Consider the following 18491-nt stretch of genomic DNA (forward strand, 5'->3'; position numbering starts at 1 on the left):
CGGCATTTTTCTCGAATGCCAAGGCAGAGTTTGTTGTTGCTGGTGACGTAAAGAGGTCAGTCCAGAGGTGGCTATATTACCACTAGTTGAGATGAGTACAGCACCACCTATCGTTCCAGGGTATGACATGCTTCAGATCCCCATACTGGTACAGCACTGCTCCTAGCATAAGCATACTGCATCTAGTGTACGTATAGATTTCTGAGGATGTGTACAGCTGTCTTTCTGAACTGAGTCTGGATATGCATTAAACAGACATTTAAAAACAAATGTATATCTATCAACTTAACAGCTCCTTCTTATTCCATTATGCTTATAGACTGTACTACTCCCTGACATATCTAAAAGTGTGTGTGTGTGTGTACAATATAAAACCAAGTCAGTTAAACTTAAGAGATATCAATCTGTCCATTTAGGAAGCATAGTGATTCTGAATGAATTTCACCTGTTTGGTGCAAATCAAAGTAACAACAGGTGCAATTGAGGGGCAAAAGTGAGACAACAACAAATGGTTTTGCTTGTGGTGGCTACATACAGTTGCTCTCTCCTTATCCTTCCTTCCTGACTGATTCTTTTCTAGTATTGTGTTCTTCTACTGTCCTTACTGGTGGCATCAGGCAGTCGGGTTGCACAGGTAGACCAGTTCCTCCAGGATGGCACATCCATACATGCAGTCGCAAGAAGGTTCACTGTTTCCCCCAGCACAGTCTCTGGAGCATGGAAGAGATACCAGGAAACGGTTACACGAGGAGAGCTGGACAGGGCTGTAGAAGGACATCAACTCAGCAGCAGGACCAGTATTTTCTCCTTTGTGTCAGAGCCCTACAGCAGGTTAATGGTGTGCATGTTTCTGACCAAACTGTTAGCTCGATTGGTATTCACGGGAGAACACCAGAATTGGTAGGTCGGCCATTAGCACCCTGTTCTCTTCACAGATGATAGCAGGTTCACACTGAACATGTGTGACAGGCGTGAAAGTCTGGAGACATCCTGGTGAACATTGTGCTGCCTGTAACATTATCCAGCATGACAGGTATGTCGGTGGGTCAGTGATGGTCTGGGAAGGCATGTCTTTGTAAGGTGCACAGACCTTTATGTCATAGCCAACAGTACCTTGATTGTTGAGTGAGTACTGGGATGAAATCCTCAGATTGTCAGACCTTACACCGGTGCAGTCAGCCTCTGATGGCTCACCATCCGCTGACCCAGGCCAGTGGATGGTCAGACACCGTCAGGAGTGCATACCAGGTACACGGGGGCCATATACACTACTGAGTCATATAATGATTTGCTGTGATAAAAGTTGGATCAGCCTATGATTTAAATATTTTACTTTGATTTTTCACCTTACTCCCATAGTCCAAAGGCATGCATGTTAGGCTTGGTCAAATTGTTACTATAAACTGCAGGTAGGTGTGAATGAACGTTTGTCTTTATATTTCAGCCCTGTGATGAACTGGTGACCTGTTCTGGGTCAACCTATGTCAGCTGGGATCGGCTCTATGTTTTGTGTACTGTTACACTCCGTTGGTGAACTTGACTCCCTGTTAGCCCTCATAACTATATCACACTCGTACAACCCAGAACAGACAAAAACAGAAAAAAGAAAATCCTAAAAACATCACCCTTCCTTTGTTCCTCCACTGGATTTATAAACATGTTTCTGTGCGCACATATAGAACCAACACGCATATCCTCTCCTGTCGTGGATCTCAGGGTGGGTTCCCCTCTCACCCTAGCCCTTTTCACACAGAGACACCCCATTATCGCTGCAGCAGTGCCTTGCAAATTCTGTCGTTTTTTTTGTTCACACAGAGCGAAGCAGCTCCTAAAGAGGTGTGGCAGTGCACGTCATGATGATGTCGGTGTGTTTTTCAAGGTGTTTCCCAAGGTGTCCCCTCTGTCAATCTTAACCCGCTTACCCGTTATTGAGATACTAACCCATCATGCATCCTGGAAAGTGACAAAGTTTCTTTGTGGGATATTTGTCTTTTTATTTAGTTGAGTGAGGGACCTGTGTAGTTATCAGACTGTCAGACCGACACCCCCACACTACGCAACGCCAGTTTATCCATTCACACTGGTTTGGTTCACCAATGCTGCACCTCTGATGCTACCTCCAGAGGTGGATCAGTGCTGGAGTGAAATTTCACCCCTCTGAGACTTTCACACGGAGGAAGACACAGTATGTGTGAACTGAGCTACTGTTTATCACTTTTCCATTTTTAACCCCCGAGCATGGTAGCACAGTAAATCAAAGCAGCCTGTACCTTGTCATCATAAGAATACCCGCTGTAAAATAAAGTGTCTGGATGCCTGACCAGGAAAAAAGAAGCCATAGTAATGGATGTGTGTTTGGCTCCAGAACCTTGAAAGCACACATTATGATGGAAGACAGAACCAATGCAATAAGTTCAATGTATATACAGTTTGTGCAGGCATGTGTGCAGATCTGATCCACATCCACATGCGACATGAATGTAACTGATGACTCTCTGCAGCTTTCAACCGTGTGTCTTCTGCCTTCAAAGTGCATAGCCCACCCACCTGTGCTGCTGTTAATCACAGGCTTAGTTTCACACTCCAGCTGTTTCTGTATCAGATGAACCTCTGTGGGTAATCTCTCAGCCTGGGTTTCGGGCTGAATCTACAGCGGCCCAGCTGGCCCTCTTAACCTGTTCCCTCTGCCATACTGATAGTGCTTGGCCTTGTGCTCAACAATTACAGAGAGGGTAAATGGAGAGAGTCCAATTAAATTTTTATCTATGACACTTGCTACTTGTTGAGATGAATACGGTGCTTTATTGTTTTATTATTTATGGGATGAGGATGATCCGAGAGTAGTCAGCAGAGGGGAGAGAGGGAAGAACACAGCCCTGATTTTCTTTCTGCGAGAAGCAAGTAAAAGGAGCAGCCGGCGTCAAGTTTCATTATTGCAATAAACGCACACTGTAGAATTTATTTTCACTTGATCACATGTACAGTGTCCTTCTGCCCCAAATACTCACTAGAAGACCAAATGTGGATTAATCCTCTACTCAAAATACACCATCTATTAGAGTAATGGTAATCAAAAAGTGCAGTGGCCAGCTGCTTCAGGAGATCACAAAGCCTTTTCCATAAATGGAACTATATGTTTGTGAGCTTTTTTTTAAAAATGCATCTCTCTAGAAAGTATTGAGGGACTGACAAATACATCACTGCTTTTAATATTTGAATGGGATATGTTAACAAAAAAGCATTAGAACCCTATTTTTCTTGGGGCACAATGAGCTTCACAACAACCAGCACAGGTAGTATTTTGGCTGTCTGACCTTGGAACTCCCTTTCCCCCTGTATGATTCTAACAACAGAGCAAACTGAATAATCAGTTCAAATTTGCTGCACATAGATAATATGTCTTACAGCATCTGTTGTTCATAGCTGCTGTATTCTGTGTGAAAAGCTTTGTTTTTAGTTCACTGAATCTGTGCAGTATCTGAAGACAGCAAGACACATACTCTATGCTGATAACTATGTAGTCTCTTATTGAACAAGTGCCAGAGTGTAGCACTGCTGGATTAGACGTGGGCGTGTTGTTGATGGATTTAGGGCTTAAGTTTTCAGAGTGGGTGGCAGATGAGCCTTGAAATATCTTTTTTGCCATCTCTGGTCAGATTTGGGTAGTGTTTTGTCCGTATGTTGCCTAATTTGCAGATGTGTATGATGGGTTGCTGTGTAGCTTACTGTCTTACCAGGAGTGTCAAACACAAGTTGGCAAGCTCCTTGCTGCAAAAGGATGGAAGCACAATTCATCCAGACACCCAGTCCTCTTCATCAGACATCCTATCAATCGAAAAGTACACTGAGGATGAGGAAGTCGTGCTGACCGGAGGCTACCGAGTTGTGTGGAAGTTGTGTTGTGTTGAAGCCTTGGTTAGTTATTCAGTTAACATAAAGATGCAGAAGCTCCTGGAAAATGACTTTTATCATAATTTCAACCAACAGCTCCCAGAACAAAACCACAATTCCCACTAAGTCTGGAGACAGTTTGTGGCAGTTGCACACATTGTTTTTTTTTTTGTTTTTTTTTCTGGAGCTGGTTACAAAGGTTGCTAAGGAGTGATATAGCTTTCTTCTTTTCTGGTCTCTGATAAGCATTTTACTAACATGCAATAACGAGTTTGTATAGAAAGAATTAATACATAAGATAAATGGCAGAAAGGCTTAAAACTAAATGAGAAAGGGGGACATGCTGCCCCCTATTCAGTTGAAACAGGTGGCTGGAAATGACAAACTGCTCCTTTAACACCAGCCTTTATTTAAAAGTCAGCACCAACCAAAAGATGTTCAAGCTGGAAAGATACTAACAAGCCAATGGCCTAAACTTCAACATGTTATAGCATTGTGCCTGAAAAGGAGCTACTGCATACTTTATGATTAAATATTGATAATTTACATTCACATTTCACACAAAAAACAGATGTTAGCAGTTATGAGTGGGTTTTTAAGCCAGTGTGAAAGGGTATAATAAAGCTCGCTCTCTTTTTCCAAATGCAAAAACTTCTATTATTGATTTACCCACACAAAATCATTGCATGATAAAGATACATTAGAAGATCTTTTGCCTGTCTGTGGTCTTTGTAGCTTTGTACTTTTTCATTCAGTTCCATATATTTTGAATGTGTTCTCTGTGGTAACCTTTTCTTGTCCTCGTCTCAGCCCCCTCACCATCTTGTAATCTGTCTTTTTTATGTTACCCCCTCCTTTCCATCATCATCATTGTTGAAGTAGCCCTTTAGTTTTTCTGCACTCAGAGAAATGGCAGGTTACTCTCAATTGCATCATGGCAGTTAATCCATTTCTCACCCAGTATTTTCTGTATGAAGAGCTTTCTGCTACGCCACACATCCAGGAAACACAATTGTCTGGTGGAGACCATGCGCTTATTTAAAAGTAAGTGTGTGTGTGTCAGGAGAGGTGTGAATGGCCAATTGTGGGTGTGTGTAGGTTTAGCATCCTTGTTAGGAGTAGTTGTCTTGGTTGTGTGTGTGATAGATACAGAAACTGTGGAAAGGAAAGTGGGAGAAGGAGGTTAAACGGTGGCGCAGACAGAGAGGTTGTGGGTATGTGTGTGTGTCTTTCTGCGGTGGCTCCTTTCACTTTACCTTTAAGCAGTGGATTCACAACACAGCAGGCTAATAGACAAACAATCCATCCTTATTTACCCTGCTCAATGCCAATCCCTGTGGATTGGAGGGAATTGGATTCCCACACATCCAGGGGAGAACTCTTTTCAATTTGAAGGACCCCATTAAAAGTCTTTTTTTCTTCCCACTGCTGTTTCTGTTCACTCTCCTCCTCTCTCCGTCTTTCTCTCTGGAAGTTTTTCAGTTAAGGTTGAATTTTCTCACACACACACTAGAGACTAATGGCAACCCATTGTCTTTGGGACGATAGAAAATGTGTTTAGGATTGAACCAAGATCCTCCCTGGGATGCCACTGGGATGAAAGGGATTTTTGTATGTATGAGTATGTGGACAAGCTGAAAGTGAGCGTTGTGTGCAATGGAGTGTGTCCTCTCATGCTGTTACTACAGTTGCAGTCTCCCATGGCCAGACTTATTACAGCACTATGTTGGTAGCTGCTCATTGCAAGACCTGCAATAAATACGATGCTGTTCAGTTCTATATAACACAGTCAACTCAGTATGAACATGGAACTAATCCTTTTTTTCTTGATGCTTTGAGAATGACAAATTTGTATTTGGCAGGAGGAGAGCCAGTCAGCTGTTAGCAGCTGGTGGACAGCAGAGTCCTGGGGTTTGTTTGGCTGAGGAATGCACAAGGAGTGTAGTGGCTCTACCTTTAACCTCCAGCATCTATCAATGGAAGCAGTCAGAGAACTAATAAAAAGTAACCTGCAACAGCTCACTTCAATTTAGTGTTTGACAGAAACTATAAGCAGATACACACACTTGCTGTTAAAAATTAGAAGACATACTGGCAATTTCAGAATTGGATGGACATGATGATGTTTGTGTTGCATTTATATAGCACTTTTGAGTCTACCGTCCTCTCAAGTCTCTATGTAACACATTCTGATCCTGTTTATTCTACTCCTCCTGAAACCTCCTTCTTAATAACAGACTATTACAATTTCGGCATTAAGAGAAGAACATGAGTCAAAAAAACAAATAACCAATAAGGTGGGGTTAGGACAAGAGGCAGAACAGGGATGAGAAGAAGAGAAGACAGGCAGTGGAAGAGAGGATGAAGAAGAGAGAGCGGCCGGTTTCAATGCCTCTCCCTTTAAATGCTAATGAGCTACTGCGTGCACCGCCCAAAGATGTATTTGCACCGCCTACCTCTCCCTGCCAGCGGAAGACGTGAGGGCGGCATTGTGTGACCATGGCAACGGCTGAGTTACCGGAAGAAATGGCCGCCGGACAACAAACTGTGGTGCAACCATATATGTTTGAGCCGGAGTCCGACCCAGAACAAGAAGAGGCTCCCGAAGAAGTTCAGCAGCCAAGAATGAACATAGATGTTTCTCAGTGGTTAGTATTTAACTTTTTTTTTTTTTTAACCTCGACATTTCTTGTAGGTTACTGCGTAGACACACGAACGTTTTACGGGCTTAGTAGCCGTCTGCCCCGCGCGGTTACACATCACAACCCCCTTCTCCTGCCTCGAGTGTTTACATAACAAAGCTTAGCCAAACCTCGACTGGCGTTTACTGCTCTTCAGTTGCAGTAACGAAGAAGCTAGCAATTGCCGTTACAAGAGAAAACCTTAACCTCGTAATATTATTTACCTTTATGTGGCCAGGTAAGTCAATTGAGAACCTGCTTTTATTTGCAGGGACGACCTGTAATTAGCTAGCAATGTCCAACAACTGTAGTTTTCAATAAGCCACAGTTGCCTCCCGTCACCTCTCTACCAGCAGTATTGTTTTTGAACCGGTTCCAACAGTTTATACACTTTAAATATTACAAAAGAAACAACGCGACGTGATTAGCTTTGTGGTTTCCAATGAATAATGTAAATTCTGCTTAAACAGGTGTTCCTGTGGCAGTTGTGAACAAATGCCCAAGTGTGAACACTGGGCAAACAAGGTTGTTATTTTACAGTCTCTTTTCTTTAATCCATTGTCACTCACTTACCTTTTATAACTTCTAGGTTACACGAAGACTACAGCAGCTTCCTGAGCCACCATCCTGCATGCTGGACCATCCTGGCCTAGAACCTGTCTGCCTGAATGTGTTTTCACTGCAGAATGCACTGAACATTTATCAGGCAGACTACGGACCTTTACGTCTGAGGGGAAAAGTGCGGTAAGCTTTTTAGGACCATAATTATTATGAATTTATTGCAAAAGTGTAATGAAGTACATAACTGCTTAATCTATCTTACATTGCTTATAGTTTATCTTTACTATCTTTAACTTGGTAACATCAAAACTACATATGAAACAATGAAAACACACAGAACAGTTAGGAAAGATGTTTTATTGAAAGAAACAATTGTAGACATACAAAATAAATATCTAAAGTGTAACAGTTAAACTTGCCAGTTGCCATGGATGTGAACATTCAGTGCTGACTTTCTACTGAATTGTGTCCAGCCAATATAGATACCTAGCCTACAGAAGCTTTGTAAGCTGGTGCTGGGGATTTCTGGGGCAGAGAGTGAGAGTTGTGCTGCCTGCCGGTGTGGTGCTGTGGATGGTGGAGAGTTCCCTGAAGCTGAAGGACAGTATGCTGGGTTCAGACCTGTCCTTGGTTGAACCTTGTCACGTAACTGGCTATAATGTCCAGCTTGCCAGGTCTTTCATACTGAGCCGAGAGGTCTTCAGGGATTGCAAGCTTCAGCACCTTGTTCACATATGGGCCAGGGTCCTGGAAAACCTTCTCGAAGATCAGGTCCAACAGTGCATCAACGTAGTCTGCAGCGCAATAAACAAAAAATTAATGTTTACAAGAATATTGCACTAGAACCAAAAAGCCTTGTGCTGCAGTGTTGTCAAGTGTCTCCTTATTTCTCCTAATTTATACATTCTCCTTATTTTGCAAAAAAAAATCAGATTTAATTTGTGTTTATTTTCAACCTTTTGTGTTATTGCCTGTGTGTCCATGTTTATTTTTTTATTTAATAAAAGATTGTGAAACTTACAGAATGTTGGCTCTGCTTTCACAGGCTTTGCAGTGCATTCTCCATGCTTAGATTTGGGGAAGCTGACTCTGAACAGAAGCTCTCCACTTGTAGATGTTGCCTGTGGTCGGTCAGTATTTTCATTGTAATGGAGGGCAGCCAGGTAGAGTCTTGGGTGGAAAAATAGTACTTTAAAAATCATAGTATACACACTAAACTATAATGAACTAAACAGATGGCGATGTTTTATTCACCTGCATAACATTCCAAGGTATGGGAAGACAACATTTTTGGGTGCAAACCGCAGAATGACGCTGTGAAATGCCTCCAGCGATGAGGTCTGATAGTGAGGGCTGAGCTTTTCCACATCTTTCAGAATTCTCTTATTAGTCAATGCCTTTTCGAGCCTGCAGAAAGCTGGTGTTCCTGGAAAAACAAAAAAAACAATCACGTGAATTCAGGCGGTCTATCTATAAATAAACATATCACATTTTACACGATTTTGGGTGTGTATCTACCTGCTGTCAACCATTTGCTCTTGTCTCTTGAGGTGCGCTGCGGATGCAAGCACTGAGGGAAAAGAGGATCTTCATGTGTGTGGATGTCTTGGACATGGTTAAGAATGGATGTCCACTTAGCCACTCTCTCTGGCCCTGATGTAGAGGAGGCTGCTGTCCAGTACACATGGTTCTTGATGCTGCGAAGCCACTTCTTCAGCTTCTCGCAGTCTTTGTTCTGGGCTATCTTGACCAGTTTCTTGGACAGTCCTAATAAAACAATATTTCAGTCACGTTCAGATAAACAGTATATGTTGAAAACAAAATACCTAACCATAACCCATGTAACACATTAGTAATTATGATACTAGGAACATATAGTCTGTGGACCTGCGAGCAAGGGCATTTTATCCTCATTTTCACCCTCCAACATACAAACACAGTAACAAATACCTTTTTCAATATGCCAGACATCGTAGTACTGTGTCACTTTGGCCTCCCTCAGGAACTTCTGGATCTGAGGGTGACGGTCTGTGACAATGCTGTCCAATGCAACACCACGTGCCTCCAAGAGAGCAAGGCTCCTCTTCAGACATTCTTTCTCCATGTGATAACTTCCACTGACTTCGTTGCTCTGATCAGAACACAAAAATAGAACGTAAGTCTCTATTAAACAAAATGATTTTTAAAAGCACTCTTTAAACACAGATTAGTTACCCTGAATACAGATCACACCTTTGAACTCACCTGAACCAGCTGTATGTCAACAATAGTGTTGCTCCTCAGGTCCATCATTGAGTAACTGCCAAACTTGGAAGAGTGGCCTTCAAATATAAATGTTACATTTTACATATCACTTTGTTGTACTTCATAGTAACCACATTTCTAAACAAAAAAATTAGAGTACAATGTATCAGAGAATCTAGTATACCTGGAGAGTCAGCCCTTAAGCTGCCACCTAGGATAACACTCTCCTGCTGACTGAGCTGCTTCATCATGCCGTCCTGCACAGTCTTCCAAGTGTGTATGATGGCAGGCTCTATGTATGACCGTGCATGACGGCAAAAAGTGTCATACTGAAACATCTTCAGCTGCATTGCCCGGAAGATCTGAGGACAGACAGACAAGATGTGTAAAATACTGCTCTATAAAACATTTAGCAATATGATATGCAAAAATAATTAAATTACATAGTAAAGTCTTATTCCATTACCTTTTCAAGTTTAAAGAAAGATGCTCCTGTGGTGTATACTGCAGCTGAGAGCTGGAGGTTTCCTGCTGGTGTGCTTCCCAGAATTGGCTGGCTGTTCCATTTTCTGAAGAACTGACAATGTGGGCATGTCTGTTCTACAGAGAGGAAAGTGCCTATCCTTCTTGTCTGAACGTCTGAAACACGCTGACAGACAGGGCACACCTCAAACAGCTCCATCAGACACTTTTCATAGACAATATATGTTGGTGTCTTATGAACAGGGCAGGAAGGCTCCAGTCTAGTAGGAAATGAAAATTGCAAAGATAAATTAGTAACTCCCATACTACTTGAGAGAAATAATGTAAAAAAATATAAGAGATTTTGAGGTTATTTACTCACGTCACATCTACTGACTCAGACAAAACTGTGACAGGATTATACGTAGAATCCTTGGGGTCGGGAATGTCCATGAATGAACTGCCCTCCAATAGATCCTCTTCTTCCTCCTCCTCCAGTTCCAAGCGAGCCCTTTTGCATGGTCTCTTGATTGGGGTTGATGATAGGAATGGTTGAGAAGTTGAGAAGGGAATGTTTGAGGTGCCAACTCCAACCTCAGCACAGGACACTGATTTCTGTGTGCCTTTTGATAGATAAAAACAGAATTTTCATTAGCCAATCCATATTCATAACAAAGTAAAACAAAATTACACATTAGAGTAACATAGTGACTAACATTACATCATATGCTTTTGTTCAACAAACCTGTGCTTCTGAAGTGAGGCCGGAGAGTTCTCATGGACAGCTGTGTGCCAACCGTGCATTTCACTGGTTGGTCTGTCTGGCAGGCAACATGATGCACTACAGACTGCTGTACAGATGTGCTTGGCTAAACACAAAAGGAAGGAATACGTTATGTGTCTGTTTTCTCATGTTACATGAAACAAAGCTATGTATACAGAAATGATGATTGAAAAAATAATTTGCTAAGGCAAAATCTGGCAAATAATAATCCAAGCAAACCCATGCAAATCCCTCACTTCACACTAGATTTAGTAAGTGAGCAATACATATTTGCAAGGCAACTTTTCTGTGTCCATGCCTTCATATAACTAACGTTAATCGTAGCACAGCAGACAGGTAACCCCTGTCTCCGGCTACAAAACAAAGTCGGGATTGCTTGACTGCAGATAAAGTTTTGGTACTGTCAGATCGGGTCTCTCGTACCAGCAGCTAACACTACACACGTAGTTACGTCTATATCAACACAAAAGAAGTCGTTCGACTGCCAAGGTGCTCCTGGGCATCTAACACACTGTCCTTTAGCACAACATGCTAATTGACGTAACGTAGCTCACTGGTGTTTCGGATTAACGCGGGGCTATGTTAACTGGCGACCGTCAGCCGAATGCGTCTGTGGTCACCGTAGCTACAACAGATATTGAAAACGGAAAGAGAAGACGTAGCTGTCCTCAGATCTGCCTCTTTGTTCAGGTTTTCTCTGGTCAAAACATACCTGATACGTGTTAGGTCTGCTGTTTGATTAAACGTGTCTGACCCTCAGTCGCTGTATCAAAGTTGCTGGTTGTTACGGAGGACGTTGTAAACAGGAAAATGGAGCGTTGCTCTTCCTGTAAATGTGTCTATCTCTAATAAACCTTTATTAAAAACACGTACTCGTGACCTCTCCCTGTAAACATGCATCACACAAGGGAACTATAAACCTTGTAAATAAAATAAAAGTTAAAAAAAAAATAATAATAATTACGGGACTTGAACTCACATTCACTGAGGGGCAAAAACACAAGCGCAGTAGCCAAACCACTCTGCCAATCAAATCGCTCAGGTGATTGTCGGTATGACCTATTTCTCTCTTCACCTCTGGGTCGCAGAAGAAGGCCAGATCAACATGTGACCGCAGTGTCTGTTCACCGTGTCTGTACGGTGATGATTTATAACACAAATAAGCATAACCTTTATGAAATGCACTTACTCGTCTTTACTGTCTATTTAAGTAAATATTCCTCACACAGAAGAACAATGGAACCCTTTTAAACGAAACAAAAAAATAAATAAATAAAACATGGGACTCGAACTTAGACTCAGTGAGGGAAAAAAAGCATTACAACTAACCCACTACACCAGACTAACTACAGTTTTACTTACAGCATATCCTTTTAGCATAAGCACAGACACCTTTTGGACACAGAAGGTGGCAGGACAGCTTGTGACCACAGTGTCTATGCACCAAAAACATGATCAATGTATGTTCTTATCTGTAAGATTATGTTATAGGCCACTTTAACTGTGTAGGAATAACACTTGCTGCCCAAAAGATGCAACAACTGGACAATGCAAAATTTTTATGACAATTGTCCTCCTCTTTATCTGCTCAAAATATAGACTCAGTTATTTTCCATCATTCAAGCATTTTATTTCATTTTACTTCATTATAGAAGGTTTTTACCAAGAATTATTTTGTAGAATCTTATTTGTGTTAAATCATCACCGTACAGACACGGTGAACAGACGCTGCGGTCACATGTTGATCTGGCCTTCTTCTGCGACCCAGAGGTGTCTGTGTGTCCGCTGTGAAGAGAGAAATAGGTCATACCGACAATCACCTGAGCGATTTGATTGGCAGAGTGGTTTGGCTACTGCGCTTGTGTTTTTGCCCCTCAGTGAATGTGAGTTCAAGTCCCGTAATTATTTTTTTTTTTTTAACTTTTATTTTATTTACAAGGTTTATAGTTCCCTTGTGTGATGCATGTTTACAGGGAGAAGTCACGAGTACGTGTTTTTAATAAAGGTTTATTAGAGATAGACACATTCACAGGAAGAGCAACGCTCCATTTTCCTGTTTACAACGTCCTCCGTAACAACCAGCAACTTTGATACAGCGACTGAGGGTCAGACACGTTTAATCAAACAACAGACCGAACACGTATCAGGTATGTTTTGACCAGAGAAAACCTGAACAAAGAGGCAGATCTGAGGACAGCTACGTCTTCTCTTTCCGTTTTCAATATCTGTTGTAGCTACGGTGACCACAGACGCATTCGGCTGACGGTCGCCAGTTAACATAGCCCCGCGTTAATCCGAAACACCGGCCGTGAATAACAGAGCATTTCATACCGTCCTCTCTGCGTGTTCACGGTGGAACATTAGCTCACGGTCCGTGAACTACTGAGACAAGTTCACACTGACTGATCGGCTGTGAGCATGTGGAGGAGACGGTCTCCCATGCGTGTTCACGTCGAAACATGAACAGTAACCACTGACAAGTTGCTCGCGGACGATGAGCTAGCTAGCGCTGCTCGGCAGTGAACATGACGATGGCTAGCTACCATGTTCACAGCCGAGTAGCGCTAGCTAGCTCGTCGTCCGCGGACAACTGAGACAATTTCACACCGTCTGATCGGCTGTGAGCATGTGAAGGAGACGGTTTCCCATGCGTGTTCATGTCGGAACAGTGGCTGTAGCAACGGAGAAGTTGTCCGCGGACGATGAGCTAGCTAGCGCTGCTCGGCCGTGAACATGACGATGGCTAGCTAGCTAGCTAGCGCTGTCTACGGCTCGTCGTCCGCGAACAACTTCTCAGTGGTTCACCGGCCGGTTAGAAGCGATCAAATCTCAATATCCCAATTCAGCTTCTCAGTTCACTGTCATGAGTGCTGTTATGACAAATTAAGGTTTGGCAACATTAACATTACCGTGAATCCTAAGACCAGTAAGCCCACTGTTGTAACGTTAGCTCAGCCTCATATTTACATCACCGGTTAGCGTTAGCTCATGTGCTAAACAGCCAAAGTAACACAAACAACACTGTTTTTAAAAAAATGCTTACAGTTTCTTCTTCTGTGGCGTTGACACGGACAGTGGGTTTCGATCCATCTTTGAGGAACAATCTCGTTGCCAGTCCAGCCCGATACTGACCCTGGTTGCTGAAACAGTCCGGTGTGAAGTGATTGGCACAGACAACAAGGCTTTTGCTCAGTGAAGCTGGGACGTTTCCCTGAAAAATAAAATTTAGCCACTTCGCTCTGGTATCCTCTTTGGTAGGGAGGCGATGTAGGGAAACATGAGTGTCCCTACATCCGACGACAGAGCAAGAGTGCTTGGCTTTCGGGTTGTACATGCTAGCGGTCAGGCTGTCGCATACAAACAAGTGAAGCGAGAAAATGGCGGATCCTCCTTCAGGTAGCCGGAGTAATATGGGAGGAGATATCCAGCGTGAGGGTTGGAGCATTCAAATCACCCGCACTCTTACGTAAGTGTGCGGGTGAAATCCAAATGGCTCTCTTAGAGACACATTTCCTGACTCCGCCTGTTTACAAAACATTGACGTAGAGGTTATAAATCACTCGTAAGGGGTCGGGAGGCACTCCGGATATGCAATTATACATAGTAAAGCAAGGAAAAAGTGGGTTTTGCATAATATGTCCCCTTTAAATGACTTTGCAGACATCTTACAGCTACGGGTAACATTCTGACAACACTCCAGACAATCTGCTGACACATACACACATAAACGGGACTGGGAGGTGTCAGTACATAGACACACATTCATGTTCACTTGTGGCTCACACTGGCGTGCTTCTGAACAAACATCTGTAAACCTATTGGTTCAGAATGTCACAACATGAGAAACAAAAATCTGTACCAAAAGGCCTACAAAGTAGGTTTTTTAAGGAGGTAGTTACTATAATGATATCTGCTTTGGTGCTATAGCTTATATGATTATAGACTACAGATCATTGTCATTTTGATTGGTCACTATTCTAATGTATCTCACCTATCACATGGGTGCACGGTTTAGTAAATAATGTAAAACAGCAGCGTGTGTTTCAGATATGAAACAATAGACACTACTTTGGGTAAAAAGGAAGCTGGAAAAAAAGCATCAGATGAGCCCTGATAACAGAGCATCTCCTTCATTAAAGAAAAGGCAGAATATCAAGTTATAACTGCCCGTTCTTGTGTCCACAGCCTGCATTGTTTTCAGGTGGTTTACTGGGAGTACACCAGGGGTGTCAAACTGATCCAGTAAAGGGCCATGTGGCTGCAGGTTTTCATTCCAACCAAGCAAGAACACGCCTGATTTGGATCAGTTTGACACCCCTGTGTTACAAGGTCTCAGGTGTGAATCAGGAGCAGGTGTGTCAAATTTGGTGTTCTCACTCTCACACTCTCATACTAGTCACTGGAAGTTCAGCATGGCACATCATGGCAAAAAACTCTGAGGATCTGAACAAAAGAACTGTTGCTTTACATAAAGTTATAGCCAAGATAGAGCCAAGGCTATAAGAAGATTGCCAACATCCTGAAACTGAGCTGCAGCATGGTGGCCAAGACCATACAGCGGTTTAACAGGACAGGTTCCACTCAGAACAGTCCTTGCCATGGTTGACCAAAGAAGTTTGCTGCAGAGGTCCACAGTTTGGACATTTTCACTGAGAGTTACTCACTTTTGTTGCCAGTGGTTCAGACATTAATGGCTGTGTGTTATTTTGAGGGGACAGCAACTTTACACTGTTGTACAAGCTGTACACTCACCACTCACTTACTTAGTATCAAAGTGCCATTTCTTCAGTGTTGTCCCATGACAAGACATAATAAAATATTTGAAATTTGAGGCGTGTACCCACTTCAGTGAGATTCTGTATGTATGTCTGTGGTTGTAGGTAGGTGTTAACCAGATGTTATGTTGTTGTTGTTTCGGTGCCATTCAGCACAGACAGGAAGTAATACACTGAAACAACAACAACATAACATCTGGTAAAATTTCAAAATAAATCACTCAAAAATCTCAAAAGAGACACGTACAAGCACTTCTTCGAATTGTTCGGTTGGGAACACTTGGTGTTGTCGTGTTTATAACACATACCTATAACTGTGGTTGCGTGTGATTATGTAATTATCGCAGGAATTCCTCTGGCTTGCGACTCCAGTTGAAATGCAGCCTGTGGAGGTGTCCAGATGACAGATGACGGAGCAAAACCATACCAGATCCCAAACACAACAGACATGCATCGCAGCTGAATCTTATTTTCAGCTTTTCAAATATTCAGCTTTTTCTGCTAAATCCTGAGCATTCATTCTCAGAGGGAAATGTTTCTAGTTTCGTTTAGACTCTTTCCAACCAAAACAACCCAGAAAATAATATTTGATGAAATAATATTTGATGTGGTTAAATCAGTGAAGTTTCTCCATCTGATAATTTTATGAATCTGCAGCCTCCGTGTGCAGTGTTGGGAAGACTTAAACTACATGAAGTTGAACTACACAGCTTAACTACAATTTGCTGTAACTTGCTGGTAGTTAAACTGCATTCATATTTTGTGCTTAATCATATTTCAACTACTTTTTGGGTCATTTTTTGTAGTTTAATTACTCAATTTACAAGCTACAATTTTGTCCAATAACATGAAATAAAAAAAGACCTATATAATATGATTTTTCTTTTAGTTTTCTTTGAAAAAAGGGATGAAACATGTCATGACATGCTAAGCCAACGCTGCCTCTGATTGGCTTGCCCTGGCAGCATTCAAATGCTTATCCAGCCAGTGCAGCGTGTGAGCAACTTTTTAGTGTTGGTAAAGATGTTTTTAGTGCCAAACGGAACAGGCTGTCAGATAAAAACTTGGAGAAATTGCTCATGTGTCGTGTCAAGTGTCAGTGCCACTGAAACTTCCATGATGTTGACCAAAATGTCAGCTTTTGTTCTTTAAAAAATAAAACTTGAGTTGCGAGGCATATGCTGGCATGTGATTTTTTAGTAGGCTATTATATTTTGTTTCATATACACCATATGTTAATTTATTTAATGCTGAATTAAATGAGGGTAATGAGTATAAGTAGTTGCTGAAGCTACTTTTTTAGCAGTAGTTTTACAAACTACATTTCTCCAGGGGTAGAAATGTAGTTTGATTAAACTACTGCCAGACCGAAGTACATGTAGTTTTACAGAAGTAGCTTCCCCAACACTGGCTGTGTGAGTTATTTTGAGGGAACAATAAATATACACTGTTATATAAGCTGTACACTGACTACTTTACATTGTAGCAAAGTGTAATTTTTTTCAGTATTGTCCCATGAAAAGATATAATTTGCAAAAATGTGAGGGGTGTACTCACTTTTGTGAGATACTGTACGTAGGTGCCACATTGAGAGCAGAATCATTTGTTGATGTCGGCGCCATATTAGATGTGGCAAACTGCAGAGATCAGGGAAGATGCCTCATTCATGTGTGCTTGTAGATTCACCAGTCAACATCAGGGCAAGTTGTGAAAGTGGCCTTGATCAGTCAGTTTGTCCGGGCTAAGATTGGTTCAGAGAATGTGTTTTTTTTCTTGGAATGGCACATTCACAAAACACAGTTTGGAATTGTAACCACCATTTTGTGCTGATGTCACTAGTTGAGTCTTCCACAGTCCTGTCCTTCAAAAGCTGAACATTTTGATAGCTTAATGGTTCTGTAGCTCAACATTTGCAGCAGGAGAAGTCGGACAAAAAAACGTACGTAATAAATGCCTCCTGCATTCACAAGCAATAATATCATTAGAAACATTTGCCTTTCCTGCAAAAATACAGCGTGAATGCTAACAGCATTGTTTTTGAAAAAACTGAATTTTTCAGCTCTTATTCTCTCTTATAGTTTGCACTACCCAGAGATGGACCTTCCTAGTGAAAGCATAACATGCCCTCTGTTTTGCTAAAAATATTCAATTTGCGAATGTGAAATGTATCTGTCTGCATACAATGCACATTGCCCCTTTTTCCTGTATAAAATGCTCATAGCATATAGTCCTTTCTCATTTGTATCTTTCTCTTTAAGCCTTGCACTTATTGCATGGCTGTATAACTGCTACTGTAACAAGTGAATTTCCCTAATGTGGGATGAATAAAAGTCGAAAGTATCTTACAGAGCTCAAGGACTCATGTTCAGAAGGAGTGCAGAAAACAGAGGAGCCAAGAATGGTCGACAATACTCATTAGCAACACTGTTTGAAAGTTTAAAAAACAACAAAGACTGAAGCAAAAATCACATGCAGCAGCAAATCACATACAAACTGATACAAACTTGAACCTGTGAAGCTTTTAACACTGACAAAGTCTCATCTGAATCAACATGTCTGCTGTCTGTTCACTGTGCTCCTCCCTGTCAGGGACAAATAAATAGCAGCTGTTCCATTGGGACTTGCAGTATATGGTGCTGTATGGCATACAGACACATGCTGATATACTGTAGACACCGTATAGACACATACAAAGGTACATGGGAATTGAAGTTTGTTCAGTGTTGTAGGATCTGAATGTGGTGTGGTCTGTTTGATTATGTGCATATCTGTTTGTTGTTTGTATTTGTTCTTTTTTCCATAGCATTGCACATCAGGTTATTGTTCTAATCGGTTGAAATGCTTGAGGGACACGCACACACACACACACACACACACACACACACACACACACACACACACACACACACACACACACACACACACACACACACACACACACACACATCTCAACTCCGTCATATATAGGCACAGTCTTAAAGAGCAGTCAGAGTTGAAATCTGGACAGTCCCAGAGGTCTGTCCCTGCAGCATGTAGGCTAAATTCACTGCCTCTATGACATACAGTTACCATAGAAACACAGTTTGGCACAAT

At 41.9% G+C, this 18491-nt stretch overlaps 2 protein-coding genes across 5 annotated transcripts in view; one reads left to right on the forward strand and one right to left on the reverse strand.

Moving 5' to 3' along the window:
- The window catches only part of LOC119009647 (RNA binding protein fox-1 homolog 3-like), a 504213-nt gene that overhangs the window by 50082 nt on the left and 435640 nt on the right, over positions 1 to 18491 (forward strand). The window lies entirely within an intron of this gene.
- Positions 3735 to 10640, reverse strand: LOC119009639. The gene is made up of 11 exons (XM_037081102.1): positions 10585 to 10640; positions 10222 to 10462; positions 9844 to 10120; positions 9562 to 9739; positions 9378 to 9454; positions 9084 to 9264; positions 8652 to 8900; positions 8388 to 8559; positions 8155 to 8303; positions 7146 to 7927; positions 3735 to 3825 (listed from the first exon to the last, which is right to left on the reverse strand). The coding sequence occupies exons 1-10, from the start codon at positions 10616 to 10618 to the stop codon at positions 7749 to 7751; spliced, it is 1737 nt and encodes a 578-aa protein (XP_036936997.1). The 5' UTR covers positions 10619 to 10640; the 3' UTR covers positions 3735 to 3825; positions 7146 to 7748.

This window comes from Acanthopagrus latus, chromosome 20, assembly GCF_904848185.1.
Source record: "Acanthopagrus latus isolate v.2019 chromosome 20, fAcaLat1.1, whole genome shotgun sequence".
NCBI classification, from domain to species: domain Eukaryota; kingdom Metazoa; phylum Chordata; class Actinopteri; order Spariformes; family Sparidae; genus Acanthopagrus; species Acanthopagrus latus.

Bases quoted from the DNA above. Each gene is read 5' to 3' on its own strand.
- LOC119009639 (XM_037081102.1), bottom strand. From the start codon at position 10,618: ATGAGAACTCTCCGGCCTCACTTCAGAAGCACAG. The intron at 8,901-9,083 runs GTATTTGTTACT...TTGTTTTATTAG, and splicing joins TGTCTGGCATATTGAAAAAG to GACTGTCCAAGAAACTGGTC. The intron at 8,560-8,651 runs GTAGATACACAC...TTGTTTTTCCAG, and splicing joins GAGCAAATGGTTGACAGCAG to GAACACCAGCTTTCTGCAGG.